Source organism: Nuphar pumila, chromosome 1, assembly GCF_984573655.1.
Source record: "Nuphar pumila chromosome 1, dmNupPumi1.hap1.1, whole genome shotgun sequence".
Taxonomy (NCBI): domain Eukaryota; kingdom Viridiplantae; phylum Streptophyta; class Magnoliopsida; order Nymphaeales; family Nymphaeaceae; genus Nuphar; species Nuphar pumila.
The window spans coordinates 23,918,678-23,939,638 of NC_143249.1; the positions used below are offsets into that span (position 1 = coordinate 23,918,678).

General features: G+C 37.1%; 1 protein-coding gene across 3 annotated transcripts in view; it reads left to right on the forward strand.

Moving 5' to 3' along the window:
- Window positions 1–20,961, forward strand: part of EBS1 (EMS-MUTAGENIZED BRI1 SUPPRESSOR 1) — a 109,789-nt gene that overhangs the window by 49,474 nt on the left and 39,354 nt on the right. For 2 of the 3 annotated variants that reach the window (XM_089993529.1, XM_089993598.1), the window contains exons 14-22: window positions 5,237–5,322; window positions 5,484–5,646; window positions 6,363–6,497; window positions 6,589–6,694; window positions 6,792–6,886; window positions 6,990–7,111; window positions 7,276–7,486; window positions 13,287–13,355; window positions 13,495–13,640. In XM_089993529.1, the coding sequence (XP_089849655.1) occupies window positions 5,237–5,322; window positions 5,484–5,646; window positions 6,363–6,497; window positions 6,589–6,694; window positions 6,792–6,886; window positions 6,990–7,111; window positions 7,276–7,486; window positions 13,287–13,355; window positions 13,495–13,640 (1,133 nt within the window). The remainder of the gene's footprint in view (window positions 1–5,236; window positions 5,323–5,483; window positions 5,647–6,362; window positions 6,498–6,588; window positions 6,695–6,791; window positions 6,887–6,989; window positions 7,112–7,275; window positions 7,487–13,286; window positions 13,356–13,494; window positions 13,641–20,961) is intronic. The other variant, XM_089993667.1, reaches the window with a different exon arrangement.

The following is a 20,961-nucleotide window of genomic DNA, read 5'->3' on the forward strand; positions in this document are numbered from 1 at the left end:
GAGGGGCCCCTTTAGGCGTGAAATGAAAAGAAAATAAAAAAAAGAAAAACAAAAAACAAAAAATAAAAAAACCTAATCTATTTACATAGTTGTTTATTAAAACAGTTATGTGAAAAGACTGAAGTACCCCTATTGAGTATTATATATATAGGTACATGTATGTATTTTAACACCCTAACCATGATGTATGATGCCAATCTCAATGTTGGTTTATGGTTCGAGGCATTTCATACTACAATTTATTTAATCAATAGAATGCCTTTGTCTAATCTTGAAGGCGAATCTTCTTATTCTTCGCTGCATGATATTCATCCCAATTATTCCTGGCTACGAGCAAATGGCTGTCGTTGTTTTGTGCATATTGCTGGTTTTTTACGAGATAAATTGTCCCCTCAAGCAACTATGTCTCAGTTTATCTGCTACAATGATGAATACATGAGATAAATGTGTTTTGATCATGCTATCAATAAAGTTATTGTTTCCTGACATGTCATCTTTCATGAGAATCTACGTGGAAGTATGTCTCCCACTTCTAACCACAACTCTCTGCAGTCACCCTTATCACCATCATTGCAAGGTGCTGCCAACAATACTATTGAGATTACATCACCATCATTTGTAGATGTACCTTTATCTGATAAGGTACAACATCAATTTTAGTTTTTTGATAATGTATACAACATAAGAACCAGCCAACCACATGAAGCATCATTGAATCAACTGTGACGTCCACTGCTAATTAGTCACTTGATCCGATTACGTGAAATTCTGGCAATACTACAAATCAGATCATCCCCAATATTAATCGGGATGCATCCTTACAACAGCCGGCTTTGCCTATTCGTGTGTCCAGCCAAATCAGACACCCTTCTGACAGATGGGTCAACTATGAAGCCTTCTCCTTAGTTTTTCAAGTATATGCAATTGCTCTTGATTACATCCAAGTGTCGAGATCCTTTGCCGAAACCAATCAACATATTCGTTGGACTAATGCCATGAATGAAGAAATTAAAGCATTCCATGAATGTGGCACATGGACAGTAGTGCCTAGACTTAAAAATAAAAATGTAGTTGAATGTCGTTGGGTGTACAAGGTTAAAATAAAATCTGATGGCAACATTGAGAGATTTAAAGCCAGGTTAGTTGCGAAAGGTTACACTCAAGAGCACAAGATGAACATTGATGAAACATTCAGTCCGGTGGTTCGGATGGGTACAATCCGAATTATTTTATCTCTAACCATATCGAATGGGTGGAGCTTATTTCAGTTAGATATTTAGAATGCCTTTCTTCATGACGATCTCTATGAAAAGGTGTATATGGAGCACCCACCTAGCTACCTTGAGGGAGACCCGCATTCCACTATGCTTCAATTGAAAAAAGCTATATATGGTCTTAAACAAGCATCCCGAGCCGGGTTTGACACATCTAGCATGGTGGTTCTATCTCTTGGCTTTCAGCGGAGTCATTGTAACTACTCTCTTTTTGTTCATCATGATAAATCAGATCTTAATATTGTCTTAGTGGATGTGGATGGCATCATTTTTACAGGAAACAATGGGGCAAAAATTGAACAGTTAAAGTCTATCCTTCATCGACAATTTCAACTGAAGTATTTAGGACCACTTCGTTTTTTCTTGGGATTACATGTAGACCAACAATCAGATCGTTTGGTATTATCGCAACATAAGTACGCTCGGGATATTCTACAATGCAACAAGATGTTAGAATGTAAGCTAGTGCATACTCCCATGGTTGCTCACTCTCAATTGGGCATTCCGTCTTCCAACAACAAGAACAACTACGCCTTCATCCCAAAACAATTGTGGTCAGCGATATGAACCAAAAAAGAAAATCATTCTGGGTCTTCCACATGAATCCTTCTCCTCCAATCATTTCTATTCAATGCCATGTCCTCGGTGAGGTTCAAAGCATTCATATCCTTTCCTATCATCTCCATCCAAGTCTTCTTAGGCCTACCCCGACCTCTTTTAACTAATATATTTTCCCATTTCTCCATCCTTCTAACTGGAGCATCATTAGGCCTTCGCCGAATATGTCCAAACCACTGTAAACAATTCTCTCTCATCTTATTTTCAATGGATATAACGCCTACCTTCTTATGTATCTCCTTGTTCCGAACCTTATCTTTTATTGTATTTCCACACATCCATCTAAGCATACACATCTTAGCTACACTCATTTTTTGAATATGATGTCTCTTGCAGCCAAACATTTCGTACCATATAGTAAAACGGTCCTAATTGTCGTCCTATAAAACTTTCCCTTCAACCGCAATGGCATTCTACGATCGCACAACACTCCAGTTGCACTTTTCCATTTCATCCACCCAACCTTTATCCTATGATTTACATCTCCATCAATTTCTCCATACTTTTGAATGATTGATCCCAAATATTTGAAACAATCATCCACCGGTATTTCTTGCTCACCAAGCTTCACTACACTCCCATCACTACTTCATTGCTTACTAAACCGACATTCCATATATTCTGTCTTACTCTTACTCAACTTAAAACCTCTTGCTTCCAATGTCTGTCTCCATAATTCTAACTTAGCATTAACCCCAGCTCTAGACTCATCAATCAAAACAATATCATCAGCAAACAATATACACCACAACACATTTTCTTGAATTGATCTCGTAAGCTCATTCATTGCTATAGCAAATAGGAAAAGGCTTAATGTAGATCCTTGATGTAACCCAACCGTTATAGGAAAATTGGTTGTCACCCCTCCACGAGTGCGAACATTGGTTACTACTCCTTCGTACATATCTTTAATTATACTAATGTACTTGAGAGAAACACCTTTCTTCATCATTGTCCACCAGAGAACGTCCCTAGGTACTCTATCGTAAGCCTTCTCCAAATCAATAAAAACCATATGCAAATCTTTGTTCCTCTCTCTATTTCTCTCAATAAGTTGTCTAAGAAGATGTATAGCTTCCATAGTTGATCTTCCAGGCATAAAACCAAATTGATTCTCCGATATCATGACAATCTTCCTCAACCTAAACTCAATCACCCTCTCCCAAAGTTTCATAGTATGACTCATGAGTTTTATACCATGATAGTTTGTGCAATCTTGTATATCACCCTTATTCTTATATAGAGGCACCAAAGTATTCTTCCTCCACTCATTAGGCATCTTATTTGTCCGCCAAATCTTGTTAAAAAGATTTGTCAACCATTCTAAACCTTTCTCTCCCAAGCATTTCCAAGCCTCGATAGATATACCATCTGGGCCAACTGTCCTTCTTGATTTCATTTTCTTCAAAGCCTCTATAATTTCTTTCTTTTGAATGTTGCGCATGAAGTCACGATTCATCTCATGAAAAAGAATGGAGAAGTCTCCAAGATCCTGAGCATGACTTCCATTAAATAGCTTATCAAAATAATCTTTCCATCTCTCTTTAATCTCCTCATCTTTGACTAAAACCCTTTGCGTTTCTTCTTTGATACATCTAACTATACCCAGATCCCTCGATTTCCTATCTCTCATCTTTGTAAGCCTATAAATATCCTTGTCGCATTCTTTGGTATCCAACTTGTCATAAACCTCCTTATATACCTTATCCCTCGCGTTTCGAACTACTTTTTTAGCTTCCTTCTTTGCTATCACATAAGATCCAGATCTAGATCCACATAATAGAACACGTGTGTTCGGCAAAAAGGTAGTGTTGTAATATGTCACACACACACACACACACATATATATATATATACATACATCACCCAAGAGAGAGGGTTGATTTTTCTGTTTCAAGCTTTTTCTTTTCTTGTCTATTTTCTTTGCAGGACACGATTTTCAATGGACATCTTCAGACATGCATCCATATGTATATTATATATATCTAAATTAATTCCCTTAAGGGAAAAATTTCAATTGAATTATTAGTTATAAATACTTTTTCTTACAAAGTTGTTGAGTATATATTATATATATGCGCATTTATAGGATGCACACCTTACATTTGAATAGATGTGTGTATAAGGTGTGCATTTTTAAGGATCTCTTGCTCTAGGTAAGAAGTTTAATCTTGCATTGAAAATTAGAGCTGATGGACGTGCAAACGAGCCATGCCCAGGCTGTTCAGGTTGTTAAAATACATGTAATTCATATATATGTATATGTTTATATACATATATATATGTATTATCTAAAATACCCGATAGGGGTATTTTAGTCATTTCACAAGTACCCGATAGGGGTACTTGTTTCTTTTCTTTATTTTTTGTAAATTCTTTTTTTCTTTTTTTACTTTTTATTTTTTATATTTTTGCCCACCTAAAAGGGTTCCCACCATGGAGTCGATGGGGCCCCCAACGACTCCATGGGAGCCCCTAGGTGGCTCTTCTTTTAAGGCCATAAGGCCACTCCTCCTCTCCTTTTTGTGTATAAATAGGGGTGAACCCCTCTTGTATTTTTCACTCTTGAGAGCTCTCTCTCTTTTCAATAAGAGACATTTATATTTTTATGTTGTGTTGTCTCTTGTGGGTTTGGGTGTTAGCCCTTTTGTTTGTTCATTAGTGGGTGTTGTAAATGCTTAATGCACTCTTTGCTTTTCCTCATATTTCATTACACAGGCTTGGTTCATTAAAATTCAGGCTCATCTCGAACTTAGCTAGTTGCTCATGGCGAGCCGAGCTGAGCTCAAGGTGGCTCATGTGAATAAAAAAATTGATTTTTTTAATATTCAATGCATTATGTAAAGATGAGAATGGAATGTACGACCTCCCAATTGGAAGCACTAAAGGAAACCAACTGTCCAACAATTACATTATCTATAAAAATTAGATTATATATTATATAATATATATGCTTATTTTATGTTATGGGCTGGGCCAAGCACCCTTTGTTCCTGCTTGGCTCATTATGCCCATGCGAGCTGCTTGTGGCTCTGCTTGCCGAGCACAGTTTGTGAGCCTGAGAGCCATGAGCAGCTAGGTTTGGTTGCCAGCCCTATTGAAAATGGGATTCAGAAAGCCGGAACTTTGTATCTCTGTGTGAATGCATGTATGTGTTGTCTGTGAATGTATGCATGTCTGTGTATGTGCCTGTGCACATGCTCATCATGTATGCGTACATTTGCATCCTAATCTTTAATTATACTTTTCCCTTGAAGTTCAATTATCATATCTGAACATTTGTAAGTTTTCATCTGTTCTTAACAGGACCATTGATAAATGAGCGAAAATTTTCTTGTTGACAGGTAAACATGTTAGGTACTTTATCTGAAGGTTCAACTGAAAGTTTGGAAGTACATCATATTGAAGCAGCATTTGTTGAAGCATTAATGTAAGGTTTCATGTTCTTTCTTTTCTTAGCCCTGCTAAGCTTCTGTTTTGAGCTAGAAATTTGATGTTTACCCTTTGTTAAGTTGGACAAAATATCCAGTTTTTGATGTCTGCAGGCATTTTTCATCTACTGATAAACATGAGATATTTCATTTTTGTTAGATCGAAGGTCAAATCCCCACCTCAACAAATTCTACTAAAGCTTGAGACGGACATGATGTTCAAGGAAAAGGCTGATGAGAGCTCCTTGTTTGTTTTCAAGCTAGGGTTATCAAAGCTTCAATGTTGTCTTTTGATGAATGGGCTTGTTTATGAGTCCACCGAGGTATCCCATAAGATTTTAATATTTTAGTTGTTTCTTACGTGATCAAGATGGATCAATAGTGAGTTTCAATAAGGTGTTCAAGTTACATGCGGTATTATTTTACCTTTTATATTAAATGCTGTGCATGACTTTGATGCTTTTCTGTGGGTTGGCATTAGACGAGGTACCTGGTCCCAGATGAGCCAGGCTTGGCCTGGCCCAAAAGTAATCCGGACTGGGTTTGGTCTGAGTTAAATATCATTCTGGCGGTCCTGACCCTGTTACTTGTATACATGGGCCTGGTTTTAGGTCCGAGCCTGATAAGAACCAGGTGCATCCCAAATTTGATAAAGAGTTGTTTGGGCTGTTGGCTGTTCAGGCTTTTTTCCTGACTGGTTGGACTCTAAAGGGACTGTTCCGATATCCACTCCTATGATTTGATTTTTATATAACCTTATTATTTATTGATATGTAAAACTTCATACCAAGTGAACATTATTTTTGACAATAGTTGCGTCTTGGGATGTGCCTTTATCTGTCTTCAACTTGGTCTTTATGCTTGAGCTTCCAAAGGGAAAGGTACATGAATGGCCATTTGATCTCCATCGAAGTCTGTTAGCATGTTAGCTTGCATTGAGCTGAGAAGAATTTAATAGGAGATGTTAGCCATTGTAAGCTGAACTACATGTCTTTTAATTGGTCCGAAGATGATGTTGTGGTAAATGTCAAATTTTCAGGAGTCAACTATAAATGCAATGAATGAAGAGCTCCCTAAAATTCAAGAACAAGTCTATTATGGTCATATTGACTCATATACAGACATACTTGAAAAATTGCTCTCTGAGAATGGTTACCACCGCTACAACCCTCATGTAAGTTGTTTCATAGTCTTCTCAGAGACTCAGACTCCATAGCATGCTATACTGGTGTGATACTTATCTGGTTCTTATGTAATGGGCTTAGATTGTTGGGGAAGGTAAGGATCAGAAGAAATTCGTTTCTCTTGCCAAAGAAGCCCTTGATGGAGATTCAGTCTTAGCTGATACCAGTTACTTGCATCCTCCTGAAAGTAAGGATCATGAATCCTTATTTATTCATTCTACACTGCATTGTACAATGTTTCATTGGAAGATTAATAACGTTCTGCCAATTTTGATCTTTTTCAGCTGTTGATGATCTGAAGCAAATCACCCATCTTATTGTTGTTGATATTACATCAAAGAAAGGGATGAAGCTTCTCCATGAAGGACTGCATTACCTGGTTATTTGATAATAATGTGTTTTTTTTTCAGTGTTCATTATAGTTCTCTATAATCGTCTCTTTTTTATTTTTATTTATTAATTTATTAATTTTTCTCTCACAGATGAGAGGACCTGAAAGTGTTCGTATTGGTTTTCTTATGAATGCGAATGACACTGCAGTATCTCCAGGATCATGTTGTCTTCTTTTTGCTAAGCTGTTTGAATTGACAAGCTCTTTGTATAGGTTAGTTTGTATACCTTTGTTTTGAATATCCAAGCTCTCTTTTCCTTTTACTGCTCAGTGTAATCTACCTTTAGGCTTATCCGTTTCCTTATTCTTTGTCATGAATCTGATTATTTGTTCTTGGATTTATTATTTATGACTTTTTGTTTTAAATTCTGATGCAGCCACAAGCAAAAGGTGTTGGACTTTTTGGACCAATTAATCTCAGTCTATGAGAGTGGTTATATGAATGATTCATCTTCAAATGATGAAAAGTTGCAGTCTTTTGTAGCACATGCTTCTGAGCTAGCTGCAGCCAATGGTTTACCATCAAAAAGGTATAGCACCATTTTGTCCGAATTCTCTGTTGATGGAGTGAAGAGGAATCTGGATAAGGTATGTGGTTCTTCTTGTATATCCATAAATATGAGCAAGCAATACAAACATACATACATGCATATTTGTGTGTGTGTGTGGTGCAGAACCGTGATAGGTCTTTTCTCTTTTGAGTGCATTTGTTACGGTACTGAACTATGAGTTTATCATGTTAACACTTGATCTATATAGTTGCAATCCCCAAAAGCCAAAGTTAAACCATTAATCGTGTTTGGCATGTTTCATTTACTGTTTCCACGTTTTAAGGTTGACTCCAGCAGATGTCTTGCACTATTTCTAACCCATGCTTATCTATTTGAATTGTAGATATTCAGTTCTCCATCTTGAAAATTGAAACTAACAACATATTTGTGATGATTAAATGTATGATCATAGTATACATACTGTGACAAATGCATTCATAAGATTAGATCTATCTTTTGATGATTAGTTGAGTGTACCACCATATGGGAGGGCCAGAGCCACAATTGTGTGCGCACGTAAACATGTGTATGTGTGTGTTGTGGTGGTTCGGGGGGGGGTTGATGCCATTGCTTTTGGCAGATGGTAATGATTTGGCAAAGTGCATTCCTTATAACTAGCTAGTTGTTACAACTTGGGATATTCCATCTTCAAGGGTTTCTCTTTAAGCCATGGATCCAGCCAGAAACTAATATTAGATCAATTTCCCATCTTTAGACTAATGTGATCATTGAGATCATCTAGCACTTTGCACTGGCCCTTTCCAAATGCTAGACGTGTAAGGACTTGTTTGCTTCCATTCCCATGTGAAAGGTAGGCCAGATCCAGCCAGAAACTAATATTAGATCAATTTCCCATCTTTAGACTAATGTGATCATTGAGATCATCTAGCACTTTGCACTGGCCCTTTCCAAATGCTAGACGTGTAAGGACTTGTTTGCTTCCATTCCCATGTGAAAGGTAGGCCAGCTACACCATACTTTTATTTTACCTATAGCCACAAATATTGCCGATATCTTTAAAATATTGCGATACTTATGAGAAAACTCTAGCCAATATTAAAGGAAAATACCATGATATTTTCATAATATTGAATGTAACGCAAATATCACAATATTATTGCGATAATATCATGATATTTAAAAAAATCTTACTTTATACTTTATATAATTTAAGTATAGATTTTTCTTTATTGTATATTTAAAAACTTTTTCTAATTGTTTCTTTATGTTTTCATAAGAAATACTACTAAAGCCTATTATTTCTTGTCCTTTTATATTTGTTTGATATTTTTAATTTTTTGAAATATCGGAGACGTTTCTACATTTTCCCTAGAAAAATCACTTTTTTAAAAAGAACCGGCAAAAACCTCCTCGAGAAAATGTTGAAAATAGTATTTGTCGTTATGATTTTACCAATTAGACACAACAACTGTTATAACACATCTTACTCCATTATTTAATATTAAAAACCTCATTGAAAATGCCCAACCTTCTAATGACCAAATCCCCCTTTGATGTTTAGAAGAGAAATAATGTTCCAATCATGCTAATGCAGTTTTCTCTCCTCGCCAAACCCTTAAAGCAGATGGTACTGTAAGTCTCTTCTCTGTTTTCGTAGGCATTTTGAATAGGGCTATAAATGGGTTGGATCCAAGATGGAGGTTTTGCAATTTTTAGCTGTTACAGATCTAGGGGTGGCAAAATCTGACCCGATCCGCCAACTTGCTTCTTAGCCGGGTTAGGGTTTGGCTTAAACGGGTTCGTGTCGTAAACGGGTTGACCCGCCTAACCCGTTTATTAAACGGGTCGTGTTCGTGTTAGGGGTATGCCGACCCGTTTAATAAACGAGTTAGGCGGACGGGTAAGTGACAAGACTTGAGAGCAATAGCATTAAATGTTCTCATATGAAAAAAGCGTTAATTTTTTTTAACATCAAATCAAGCTAAAAGTATAACTCTTTCAGTGGAGTCCCACTGCAGAGGTGACAAGACTTGAGAGCAATAGCATTAAATGTTCTCATATGAAAAAAGCGTTATTTTTTTTAACATCAAATCAAGTTAAAAGTATAACTCTTTCAGTGGAGTCTCACTGCAGAGGTGACATGACTTTAGAGCAATAACATTAAGTATTCTCATCTAAAAAAAGCGTTAATTTTTTTTTAACATCAAATCAAGCTAAAATTATAACTCTTTTTAATTTCTTCTTACTTAAAATAATCCTCCCTTCTTATTTCCTGCTTGCAACATCTTTTAACGGAGAGATATAATTGTGTCGTGTTGACCCGACCTGTTTATTAGATGGGTTAACCGTGTCGTGTCGGGTTACCCGTTTAATAAATGGGTCGTGTTCATGTTTGCCACATCCAACCCGTTTAATAAACGGGTCGTGTTCGTGTTGAGGTATTCTGACCCGCCAACCTGTCGACCCGACCCGATTGCCACCCCTATCCGGATCTGATTGCGATCTGAATTTCTATGTATTAGCTGTTCCGGATCCGAACTGTTTGTATCCCTAATTCTGAATAACGGCAACAAATATGAGAGCAAGGACCCAAACCAACATCCCAAATGTTCATTACCAAGGCTTTAAGTTGGTCTGCTGTATTGTAAACCAGCAGTTCACTCTTATTCTTGTTAACGTGCAGACCTGACATCAAAGAAAAACACCTTAATGGTAGCTAGGTTCTATAAAATTGCTTCTCTTCAGCTATGCTAAAAATGATTAAATCATCTGCAAAAAGAATGGCCTAACATGGGCTTGATTCTTTCTGCTAGGTCTGTTGTGATGAGCTTGAATCTGCTATTCAGTAAGTGACAGGTCCGAACTCATCAATATTATCTGCGTATTCTTGCTTTGGTATGAGAATTAAGCATGACCTACCCATTTCTTCGAGGACTTTTCCATTTGTTAGAAGTTCTTGGAATAGTTCCATATAATCTTCATAGTCATTCCACAAAATTTGGTAGGAAATATGCTGGGATATTTCCTAGGCCATGTGCATTTTCCTTTTGTCATACTCCATAAAATGTTCCTAATCTCGTCTAAGAAAGCTTATTTATGTAACATGAACACTTCTAAAAGGGAAACACACCTGTGTCGAAGCTGCATCAATGCAGGTGTGACACTTGGACATGACTTCCTTTGTGTCAGGTGGAGTCAACCGCACCGAGGTCCATTTCTGTTTAAAAGTGAAAGTCCAATTTTATCTATGTTTTATACATAAATACACACACATATTTGCATCCTTGCATCCAATTTTTTTGAAATTGCTGTGTCGCACCCTTTGAAACTGTACCCATTTCCACATCTAACCGTAGTTGTCAAACCCGGCGATCTGACTCAGGAATCGCCCGAGTCAGATTGGATCGCCCACTAACTGGGCTGCTGATCCAGGCCAGTCCTGGTTTAACCAGGATCGGCTGACTTTGCGAGTCAGCCGATTCAGGACTGAAACACGACTCCACGATTCGTTACCGATTCGCTGAGTCGTCTCAGATTTTGTATTGGTTTGTTTCAACACAAACCGGTTTAACACTTTAAAAGCCATTTTTTTTCGAGAAGGGCGTTCTCGAACCGTAGCCCTCCTCGGTGACGGCCGGCGACCACCGACGATTGCCGGTAGCCACAGTATGCCGCTGGCATCCAGGTGCCGTCTCTCTCACTCTGAGGCGAGCCAAGGAGGCTCTCTCTATCTCTCTTTGCGAGACGAGCCGAGGAGTCCCTCTCTCTCTCTACAAGGTGAGCAGAGGCCCTTCTCTCTCTCGTTGAAAATGGTGACCCCCCCCCCCCCCCCCCCCCCAACAATGTGTGCTGTGTGGGGTTTCCCTATAATTTTTAGAATTCTTTTACCTTTTTCTTTGTAATCGTTAAATATGAAGTGTGCAGTGTGCAGTTTTGCACAACTGGGGTTTGCACAATTTTTTTTGTCTTTGGGTGCATACTGCAGGCTGCTAAATTTTATGCTGCACTTTTTTTGATTTTTCTAAAAATTGACATGTAGATTATCGAATATTGGAGTCAAGAGTTAATTCACATTGTAGAAAACATAGTGTTATATTCAATATTTAAAAAATTAAAGTATAATAAAAAAAAGCACTAAAAAAATTTAGGTCCTAACCCGTCCGAGTTACCGAGTCGACCTACTGACCCGCGAGTTAAGGCCAGGCGATCCGAGTTTGAGTCGCGTGTTTGCAAACTATGCATCTAACATAGGCTATGGCAATATACCTATTTGCTCGCAGAAATTTGGTGAATGGTAGCTGAAATAGCTTTTAAAAAATCCTAGAAGCGCCTGGAGCAGAATTTTTCAATATATATTTTGATGAAGCATGATTTTTTTTGTAAATATTTTTGTGATAAATTAGGATTTTTTAAAAATATTTTTTCTATGGAGCTGGATTTTTCAAAATATGATTTTCTGTTGAGGCAGGATTTTTAACATTTTTTGCTGAATAATGATTTTTTTTTTAAAAATATTTTTCATTAAATCAGGATTTTTAGCCAGTTTTTGCAAGGAATGGATTGTTAATTTTTCAATGAAACAAGATTTTTCAAAATAGTTTTTTTGATGAAGCAGGATTTTTTAAAATAATTATTTTGGTGAATAATAAAATTTAAAACATTTTTTCAATGAATCAGGATTTTTTAAATTAATGTTATTTTTAAAAATAGAAATTTTCAACTAGTAGCGCCTGTGTGCTTAGGCCAAGTGCCTGGGTGGGGGGACTCCAAGGTATTCAATATTTGGCTTTTTATAATGTTTAAAATATTATAATTATGTTTTGGTTATGTATTTTCAAACATTTAAGTTTTTCAAAATGTTTTATTTTTATGATTTAACATTTTTTATTCAAATAATTTATATTCTTTTGTGTGTGTTTAGGCAACGCCTTGGCACCTAACTAGGTGCCACCTAGGGGGCCAATGGTTAGGAGTTGCTTTGCACTTTCGACTAGTAAGGTTTGTTCCTTCTTCCTCCAATAAAAAAAAGCCTGTGGTATGTTCTTCAATTCAGTTGAAATGGGTCAATTTCAGCTTCCTTCTTACAGAAGCCGCCATTTTTTAATTGTGTAATTGAGTTTCTTTTTGATGAAGTGCAGTGTCCAGAATCTCATATCCAGGATATCCTTGGAAAGCAATTTTTGAAGCGCCTAGCTTCCAACTTTTGATTCCACTTTCAGATAAGCTAGACTGTGGTTTGAAGCAGAGTTACTGGAAGCGCCTAGGCGCATGGGGAAGCGCACTTCCCCTAAGCGCGTTTCGGAAGCGTGAAACATCGCGGTTCCGAAACGTGCAGGGAAGCACGCTTTTTTGGGAAGCGCGCTTCCCCCTTGCTTCCCCATTTTTTTAACTTTTTTTTCGCTTCCCCCTCGCTTCCGGTTCGCTTCCTAGGTCGCTTCCGGTTTGCTTCCTAGGTCGCTTCCGGTTCGCTTCCAAGACGGTTCGTAATTTTCTTCTAAGTCATCCCACGCTTCCCGCTTCCTAAATTTTTGAAAGTGCCTCGCTTCTCGCTCCCGCTTTCCGTATTGCTTCCCGCTCCCGCTTCCTCGGCTGGTAACTCTGGTTTGAAGTCCTTATACAATCATTTTCTGATAGTAATCTTTGTATGTATTAAAACTGTTTATATACTTTGCCGGCTGATTAAATTGCTGTGTGGACATTGTTCTGGTGTTGTTCGTAAATCTGACAATATTTTGTTTGGATATTGCATTTTTTACTGTGACTACTTGTTTTACTTTACAGATGTGGCAACTAAATTTTATCATTAACTTGCATTGATCAAGTTGTTGTATAATGTGGTAGACCTGTAAAAGGTTGAAATTTTGCATTTGTTGCAGGTGTCATATTTCTTGTATAGACAACTGGGTCATCCTTTAGGCATGAATGGTGTCATTACTAATGGAAGGGTGAGCTCTGTTGTGTTTCTTTATACTGCATTAAAATCTGCAAACAAATACTGTGTGCTCATTATTACATCATCTGTCGGTTTCTGAAACATTCTATTCTATCAGTTGTATTTTATTGTCTATTGCATATGTTTGCTAGGTAATTGTGTGTGGTGATGGAAGCACTTTGGTAAGCGACGATTTAGATCTTCTAAAATCCATGGAATCTGAACAAAGAGTGAAAGGTATTGCAGCAATAATTGAAGAAATTGAATGGCAACATTTAGATCCTGATTCCTTGACAAGGTGCGTGTAATTTTAGTCTCTTGCACTTTATTGATTTGTTTATTTGTTTTTAATCTTTTTTAACCCTCATTATCTAATTGAAGGAACCCTTATTTTGTCTTGTACAGGGTTGTTGTTTTAGTGTGCTTTTTTTATGCATTTAGTATTATAATGCTGACACAATTTCTAGGTTACTTAATTTGATGTGGTTTGGTGATGACAATGATGTTCTAGGTTGTTAGTTTTTGATCCACTCGTGAGAGCTGAGAGACAGGGAAAGAGAGAGGGAGAGAGAGAGAGCAGAAAATAAAAAACCGATAACCCCAATACTAAGGGTCGGCTGCTAATGAAATGGTGGTCTTCAACAAATGCACAAATAACTCACAAACAAGTGTCTATTGGAGACACTACAAGCATAACCCTTGAAAGGGTATAAAAGGAAGAACACTTGAAAAATAAATAATACTTTATTCATGAACAAAATGCTTAAGAAGCATGGTTGTATACATTGAAGGGGTTCACCCCTATATATACAAAAAAGTGGGAGAGTGGAGAGCTCATTTTGAGCTCTTCAAAAGAGACGTTGGATTCCAACGTCTCTTAATATAGCTGTTGGACTACAGTCCAACAACATTTATTATTATAGCTGTTGGACTATAGTCCAACAACATTTATTATAGCTGTTGGACTACAGTCCAACAACTATTTGCACAGTCAAGTTCCATGGATCAAATATCTAGTTTCTATTGAACTAGATGCTAAAAAAGAAAATAAAGAAAAATAAAAAAATAAAAAAATAAAATAATAAAAGAAAATAGAATAATATTAAATTATATATATATATATATATATATATATATATATATATATATATATATATATATTACAGATTACATTTTAACACTCCCCCTCAAACTTACGGTACAATGAGCGAAAGTTTGTCTAAGAGGAAGTGAAATCTGGGAGCAGCGAGAGGCTTGGTGAAGAAGTCTGCTCTGATGTAACATATGGCAGATCAATGGTTCCATGTAAGTATTCCTCTCTGACATAGTGACAGTCCATCTCAATGTGTTTAGTGCGCTCATGGAATGTCCGGTTGCTTGCAATGTAGATCGCACTTTTGTTGTCACAGCACATCTTTGAAGTTTGCGTTGCTTTAGCTCCCATATCCGCTAGCAATCGTCTGAGCCAAACAACCTCCATAGTGGTAGTTGCCATGGCTCTGTATTCAGCTTCGGTGGAGGAAAGAGAGACTTTCTGCTGCTTCTTGCACCTCCACGAAATTAAGGTTTCACCTAGGAACACACAAAAACCAGTAGTTGAGTGTCTATTATTGAGATCACCTCCCCAGTCAGCATCAGTATATGCAATTAAATTTAATGAAGATGAAGCAGACAAAAAGAGTCCTCGTGAAAGAGAGGATTTTAAGTATCTAATAATACGCAAAATCGCTCCCATGTGCACGGAGGTGGGAGCATGCTGAAACTGACTGACTGTATGAACCGCATGAGTTATATCTGGCCTAGTAATGGAAAGATAAGAAAGAGCTCCAACAAGTTGTGTATAAGGAGTAGGATCATCAAGAAGTTCTCCATGATCAATTTTCATTTTAACATTGACAACTTCTGGAGTGTCTACTTTCTTATCATCTGTAATTCTAGACCTGGAAACGATATCAAGAGCAAATTTAGATTGAGATATCAAATACCCCCGAGGGGAATAAGCAACTTCAATGCCTAAAAAATATCTTAATAAACCTAAGTCAGTCATTTCAAAGTGAGTTTTAAGAAGAGATTTGATATTTGCAACTCCCTGTTTGTCGCCTCCGGTGATGATCATATCGTCCACATAGAGAAGAAGAATAATGATGCCTGCATCAGATTTCTTAACAAACAAAGCAGTGTCAGTTAAACAAGGTTGAAAACCAATATCAAGCATAACATGACTAAATCGGTCATACCAGGCTTTTGGAGCCTGTTTAAGACCATAAAGAGTTTTTTCTAGACGAAGAGCTTTACCCTTAGGGATACTAATACCAGGTGAGGCTTCCATCTATACTTCTTCAACGAGATTCCCATTCAGGAAAGCATTTTTGACATCTAATTGAAAGATAGGCCATGTTCTAATGGAGGCCAAGGCTATTAAAGTTCTAACAGTGGTCATACGGGCCACAGGAGCAAATGTTTCTTCATAATCGATGACATACTCTTGGGCATATCCTTTTGCTACTAAACGGGCCTTATATCTTTCCAGGGTCCCATCACTTTTGGTTTTGACTTTGTATACCCACCTACAATCTATAGGTTTCTTACCCGGAGGAATATCTTGTATCGTCCAAGTATTGGCCTTTTCTAGTGCATCCAATTCTATTTTCATGGCTTCTATCCATTCTATATGATTTTTTGCTTGAGAATAGGATGATGGTTCAACATATGATTGTATTAATGTAATGACGACCCTATACGTGGGTGAAAAAGATTCATAAGACACAAATTTTTCTGGAGGTTTAGAGATTCTAGACGTTCTTCTAGGTGAGACTTCAGAGTATTTTTGTAATGCACATGGAAGATTTTGCTCTCTACGTCTTGAATATTGTAGACTAACATCCCTATGGATTTGCTCTTTATTATCATCATTTTCAACAGCAATAGGACTTTGATCATTGTCAAGGTCACATCCAACATCGCATTTATTGGATTTTGAAATTGGATCAATTAAAAACGAGTATTCAGTGACATCCTTGGATTTTTCAAATTCAAAGAAGCTTTCTTTTTCCAAAAAAGATACATTTCTTGACACATATAATTTGTCATTTTGAAAATCGAAACACTTGTAGCCTTTTTGATTATCAGCATATCCTAAAAAGGCACATGGGATTGCACGAGGAGAGAGTTTGTCATTTCTGTTGGTGAAAACAAAACATTTGCATCCAAAGACTCTTAATCTAGAATAATCTGGAGTTAAGTTAACAAGCTTTTCTATTGGAGTTGTATTCTTTAATGAGGAAGATGGCATCCTATTAATGAGGTAGGTGGCAGTTAGGACCGCTTCAGCCCAAAAATTTTTTGGAACTTGATTTGCAATTAGCAATGTCCTAGTAGTTTCCATAATGTGCCGATGTTTGCGTTCGGCTAGGCCATTCTGTTGTGGAGTGTGTGGACATGATCTTTGATGTGTAATACCATGTAAATTGAGATAGTCTTTGAATTCGTTGGACATAAATTCTCCCCCTAAATCAGTGCGAAAAATAGAAATATCATTTTGAAACTTATTTTTAACCATTTTATGAAATATTTGGAAGTTAGCAAAGACATCAGATTTATGTTTAAGAAAATAAATCCAAGTATGTCTAGAAAAGTCATTAACAAAAATGACATAATATGTATAACCACCTTTGGAAATAACTGGTGCGGGGCCCCAAACATCCGAATGTATTAACTCAAGTGGTCGTGAGGAAACAAAAGTTCTACTAAGAAATGGTAACCTTTTCATTTTGCCAAGAATGCAGTCTTTACAAGAAAAATTTTCAGAATTACAAAATTTTTCCAAACTTGGAAAATATTGAATTTTAGACATATGAGGATGGCCAAGCCTTTTGCGCCATAAATCCAATTCTAATTTCTGAATATTATAACAAAATGCATTCTTGGGTAATTCCAAAAAGTCCATGTAATAAAGTCCTCCTTCTCTATGGCCTTCCCCAATCAGCTTCACTGATTGGTGATCCTGTACCCAACAACCATGAGAAGAGAAGGAGATATTACATCCATAATCAGATATTTGCGAGACAGATAAGAGATTCAAATTAAGTTTAGGGATATATCTAACTTCTGGGATAAAAAATCTTTTGGATTTTTGAAGATTTTCAAAACATCCTATTCCTTTTACTTCGAGAGATGTGCCATCGGCTGTAAAAACCTTTGACACACTTGAGTTATTTTTAAGACATTCGGATAGACTATTAACATTTGGGATCATATGAAAAGAAGCACCAGAATCTAAAAGCCAAGGAAAGTTACCTGGACCGGAGAAAGATGCAACTGTCGCTCAAGTTGAGGCTTCAGTTGAGAAGGATACCCCTTTGAGAAGAGGTTGAAGGATTTCCATCAGTTGAGCCATAGACACAGGTGCATCTTGATCTTTTGACTCAGATTCAACAAATGCAACTCTTTTTTCTTCTCTTCTTTATAACTTTGGACATTGAGGCCTATAGTGCCCCGGTTCATGACAATGATGACAAATAACTTTTCTTTTATCAAAGTCGCCGTTTTGCCTTCCAAAATGAGGCGGCTTGTAAGTACGAGTATGATTCCCCGGTCTAGATACAGCTAAAGCGGAGTCATCATCAACTTTTGGAGTACTTTTTCTAAGTCTATTTTCCTCCATAGTGAGCTCTTCTATAGTATCAACAATAGAAGGAATTTTTCCACGATGCAAAAGGTCTGATTTGGTGGATTCAAACTCCGGCCTTAGACCATTCACAAATTGATAGAAATGTTCCATATCGAGTTGCCTTTGGCGAAGCTCGATGTCTTCGGCACAATGCCATTTGGGCTCAAGAAGAGCCAACTCTTCCCAAAGTTCGGACAACTCATTATAATATTCTCGAATAGTTTTATTTTTTTGAGTCATTGTCCGAACTTTATCTTGTAAATTGCATACATGTGCAATATATTTAAGGGAATACATGTTTTTGAGGTATTCCCAAGCCTTATCGGCATGCTCAAACTTAGCTAGACTAGAGCATTTTTTAATGTCTATGCTATTGATGAGCCATGACATAATTTTTGCATGCCCTATCCTCCATTCTTTCCATTTCTTTTCATAAGTGGCTAACGCCTTACTCTTCTCTTCTTACGTTAGAGGAACCTCTTTATCACCCTCTTTCTTGGTAAGAGATAGTTTAGGTTCCAAATCGGAACCATCCACTATACCCCATAAACCTTTTCCCCAAATGTGGTGCTTCATAATCGAAGCCCACATTACATAGTTAGTATCATTTAGCTTCATAGGAATGATGGTGATCTTATCATTGTCATCCATCTTTTACAAGGGTAAGAGAGGAATAAATAGGAGGAGAGAGAGAGAAAAATAAAAAGAAAAGAAAAAGAGTAGACAAAGGAATAAGAGAGGATACAAAACCAATTTTTTTTTGTAGCACAAGTTCGCCTTTCTTCAAACAAATCTTCTTGAGCCAAGAACAAGGTGATGAAACACCTTTTGTAAATGTGGCACGAAAATCGAGGCGGAAGCACTTCAAGATCTAAGGATTTCGTAGCTCTGATACCATGTAATAAAATGGTGGTCTTCAACAAATGCACAAATAACTCACAAACAAATGTCTATTGGAGACACTACAAGCATGACCCTTGAAAGGGTATAAAGGGAAGAACACTTGAAAAATAAATAATACTTTATTCATGAACAAAATGCTTAAGAAGCATGGTTGTATACATTGAAGGGGTTCACCCCTATATATACAAAAAAGTGGGAGAGAGGAGAGCTCATTTTGAGCTCTCCAAAAGAGACGTTGGATTCCAACGTCTCTTAATATAGTTGTTGGACTACAGTCCAACAACATTTATTATTATAGCTGTTGGACTATAGTCCAACCGCATTTATTATAGCTGCAGCTATTTGCACAGTCAAGTTCCAACAACTTGACTGAATCAAATATCTAGTTTCTATTGAACTAGATGCTAAAAAAGAAAATAAAGAAAAATAAAAAAATAAAAAAATAAAATAATAAAAGAAAATATAATAATATTAAATAATAATATATATATATATATTACAGATTACATTTTAACAGTATGATCTCATTTTAAATAACATACAAAATATAGGACTAGGGTACAAAAGTACCCTTATTACAAGAAGGTAAATTACACAGTGCCATTAATGACACGTTAATGATCACGGGTCTGGATCTCCAGACCCGTGACCCGTAACTGGAGAATACACTTCTTTTCACCCTCCCTCAAGTTGTGCATGATCCTGGACCATGAACAACTTGCCTTTTAACATCCAAAATCTGTCTTTCGTCAATCCTTTTGTAAATATATCCGCCACCTGATCTGTGGTTCGTACAAATTCAGGCTCAATCTCTTTCTCTTCTACCTTTTGTCTCACAAAATGCTGATCTATTTCAATATGTTTGGCACGACTGTGATGGATTGGATTAAAAGACATACTAATGGCACTCTGGTTGTCATACAAAAGAAGTGATCGAGAGATCGATTTCCCTACTTCTGTCAGTAAATGTCTAATCCAAGTAGCTTCAGCAGTGGCGACTGCCATTGACCTATATTCAGCCTCTGTACTGGATCTGGCAACAACCTTTTGTTTCTTACTACTCCAAGAAACTAAATTCATCCCAACAAACACACAATAGTTGGATACCGATCTGCGTTCATCTGGATCTCCTGCCCAGTCCGCATCAGAATAAACAGTGATCTCATGTGCATTTTGCCCATTTGTCTTTCGCTGATATATGAGGCCATCCCCAACAGTTCCCTTTAGGTATCGAAGTATCCGTTTAACTGCTTCCATATGCCCTTCACATGGTGCATGCATAAATTGAGAAACTTGATTCATCGAGTAGACTATATCTGGACAAGTAAAGGTGAGATATTGTAACATACCTACTATGCTACGATACTGTGTGGGATTATCAAATGGATCCCCATCTTGAGACCTAAGCCTTTGATGAAGGACACTAGGAGTTCCCAAGGGCTTGCAGTCTTTCATACCCGCTTTATTTAGAACATCAATGGTATACTTATGTTGGGTGAGAGTTATCTCTCGACTTCAACTCCAAGAAAGTATCGTAGCTTGCCAAGATCCTTCATTTTGAACCTTTGATTCAAGAGATGTTTCACTTCTTTAATGTGCTCATTGGAATTGCCAGTGATGATGATATCATCTACATATATCAATAACAGAGTAATTGTGTCTTGATTCTTAAAGATAAATAAGGAATGGTCAAGAAGAGATTTCTTAAAACCATATTTTTGAATTTCAACAGAGAAACTGTCGAACCAAGATCAGGATGCCTGCTTCAATCAATATATCGCCCTTTTTAGTTTGCATACATATTTTGTAGGATCGCCTTCTGAGTAGCCAGTGGGTTGTTCCATGTATACTTCTTCTCTCAAATTTCCATGAAGAAAGGCATTCTTCACATCAAGTTGGCTAATAGTCCATTGATGTTCAATAGCTAAAGAAAGTATAATCCTGATTGTTCCCATCTTCACCACTGGACTAAAAGTTTCATCATAGTCCTGTCCTTGCTCCTGTGTAAAAACTTTGGCTACAAGTCTCGCCTTGTAGCGCTCTATAG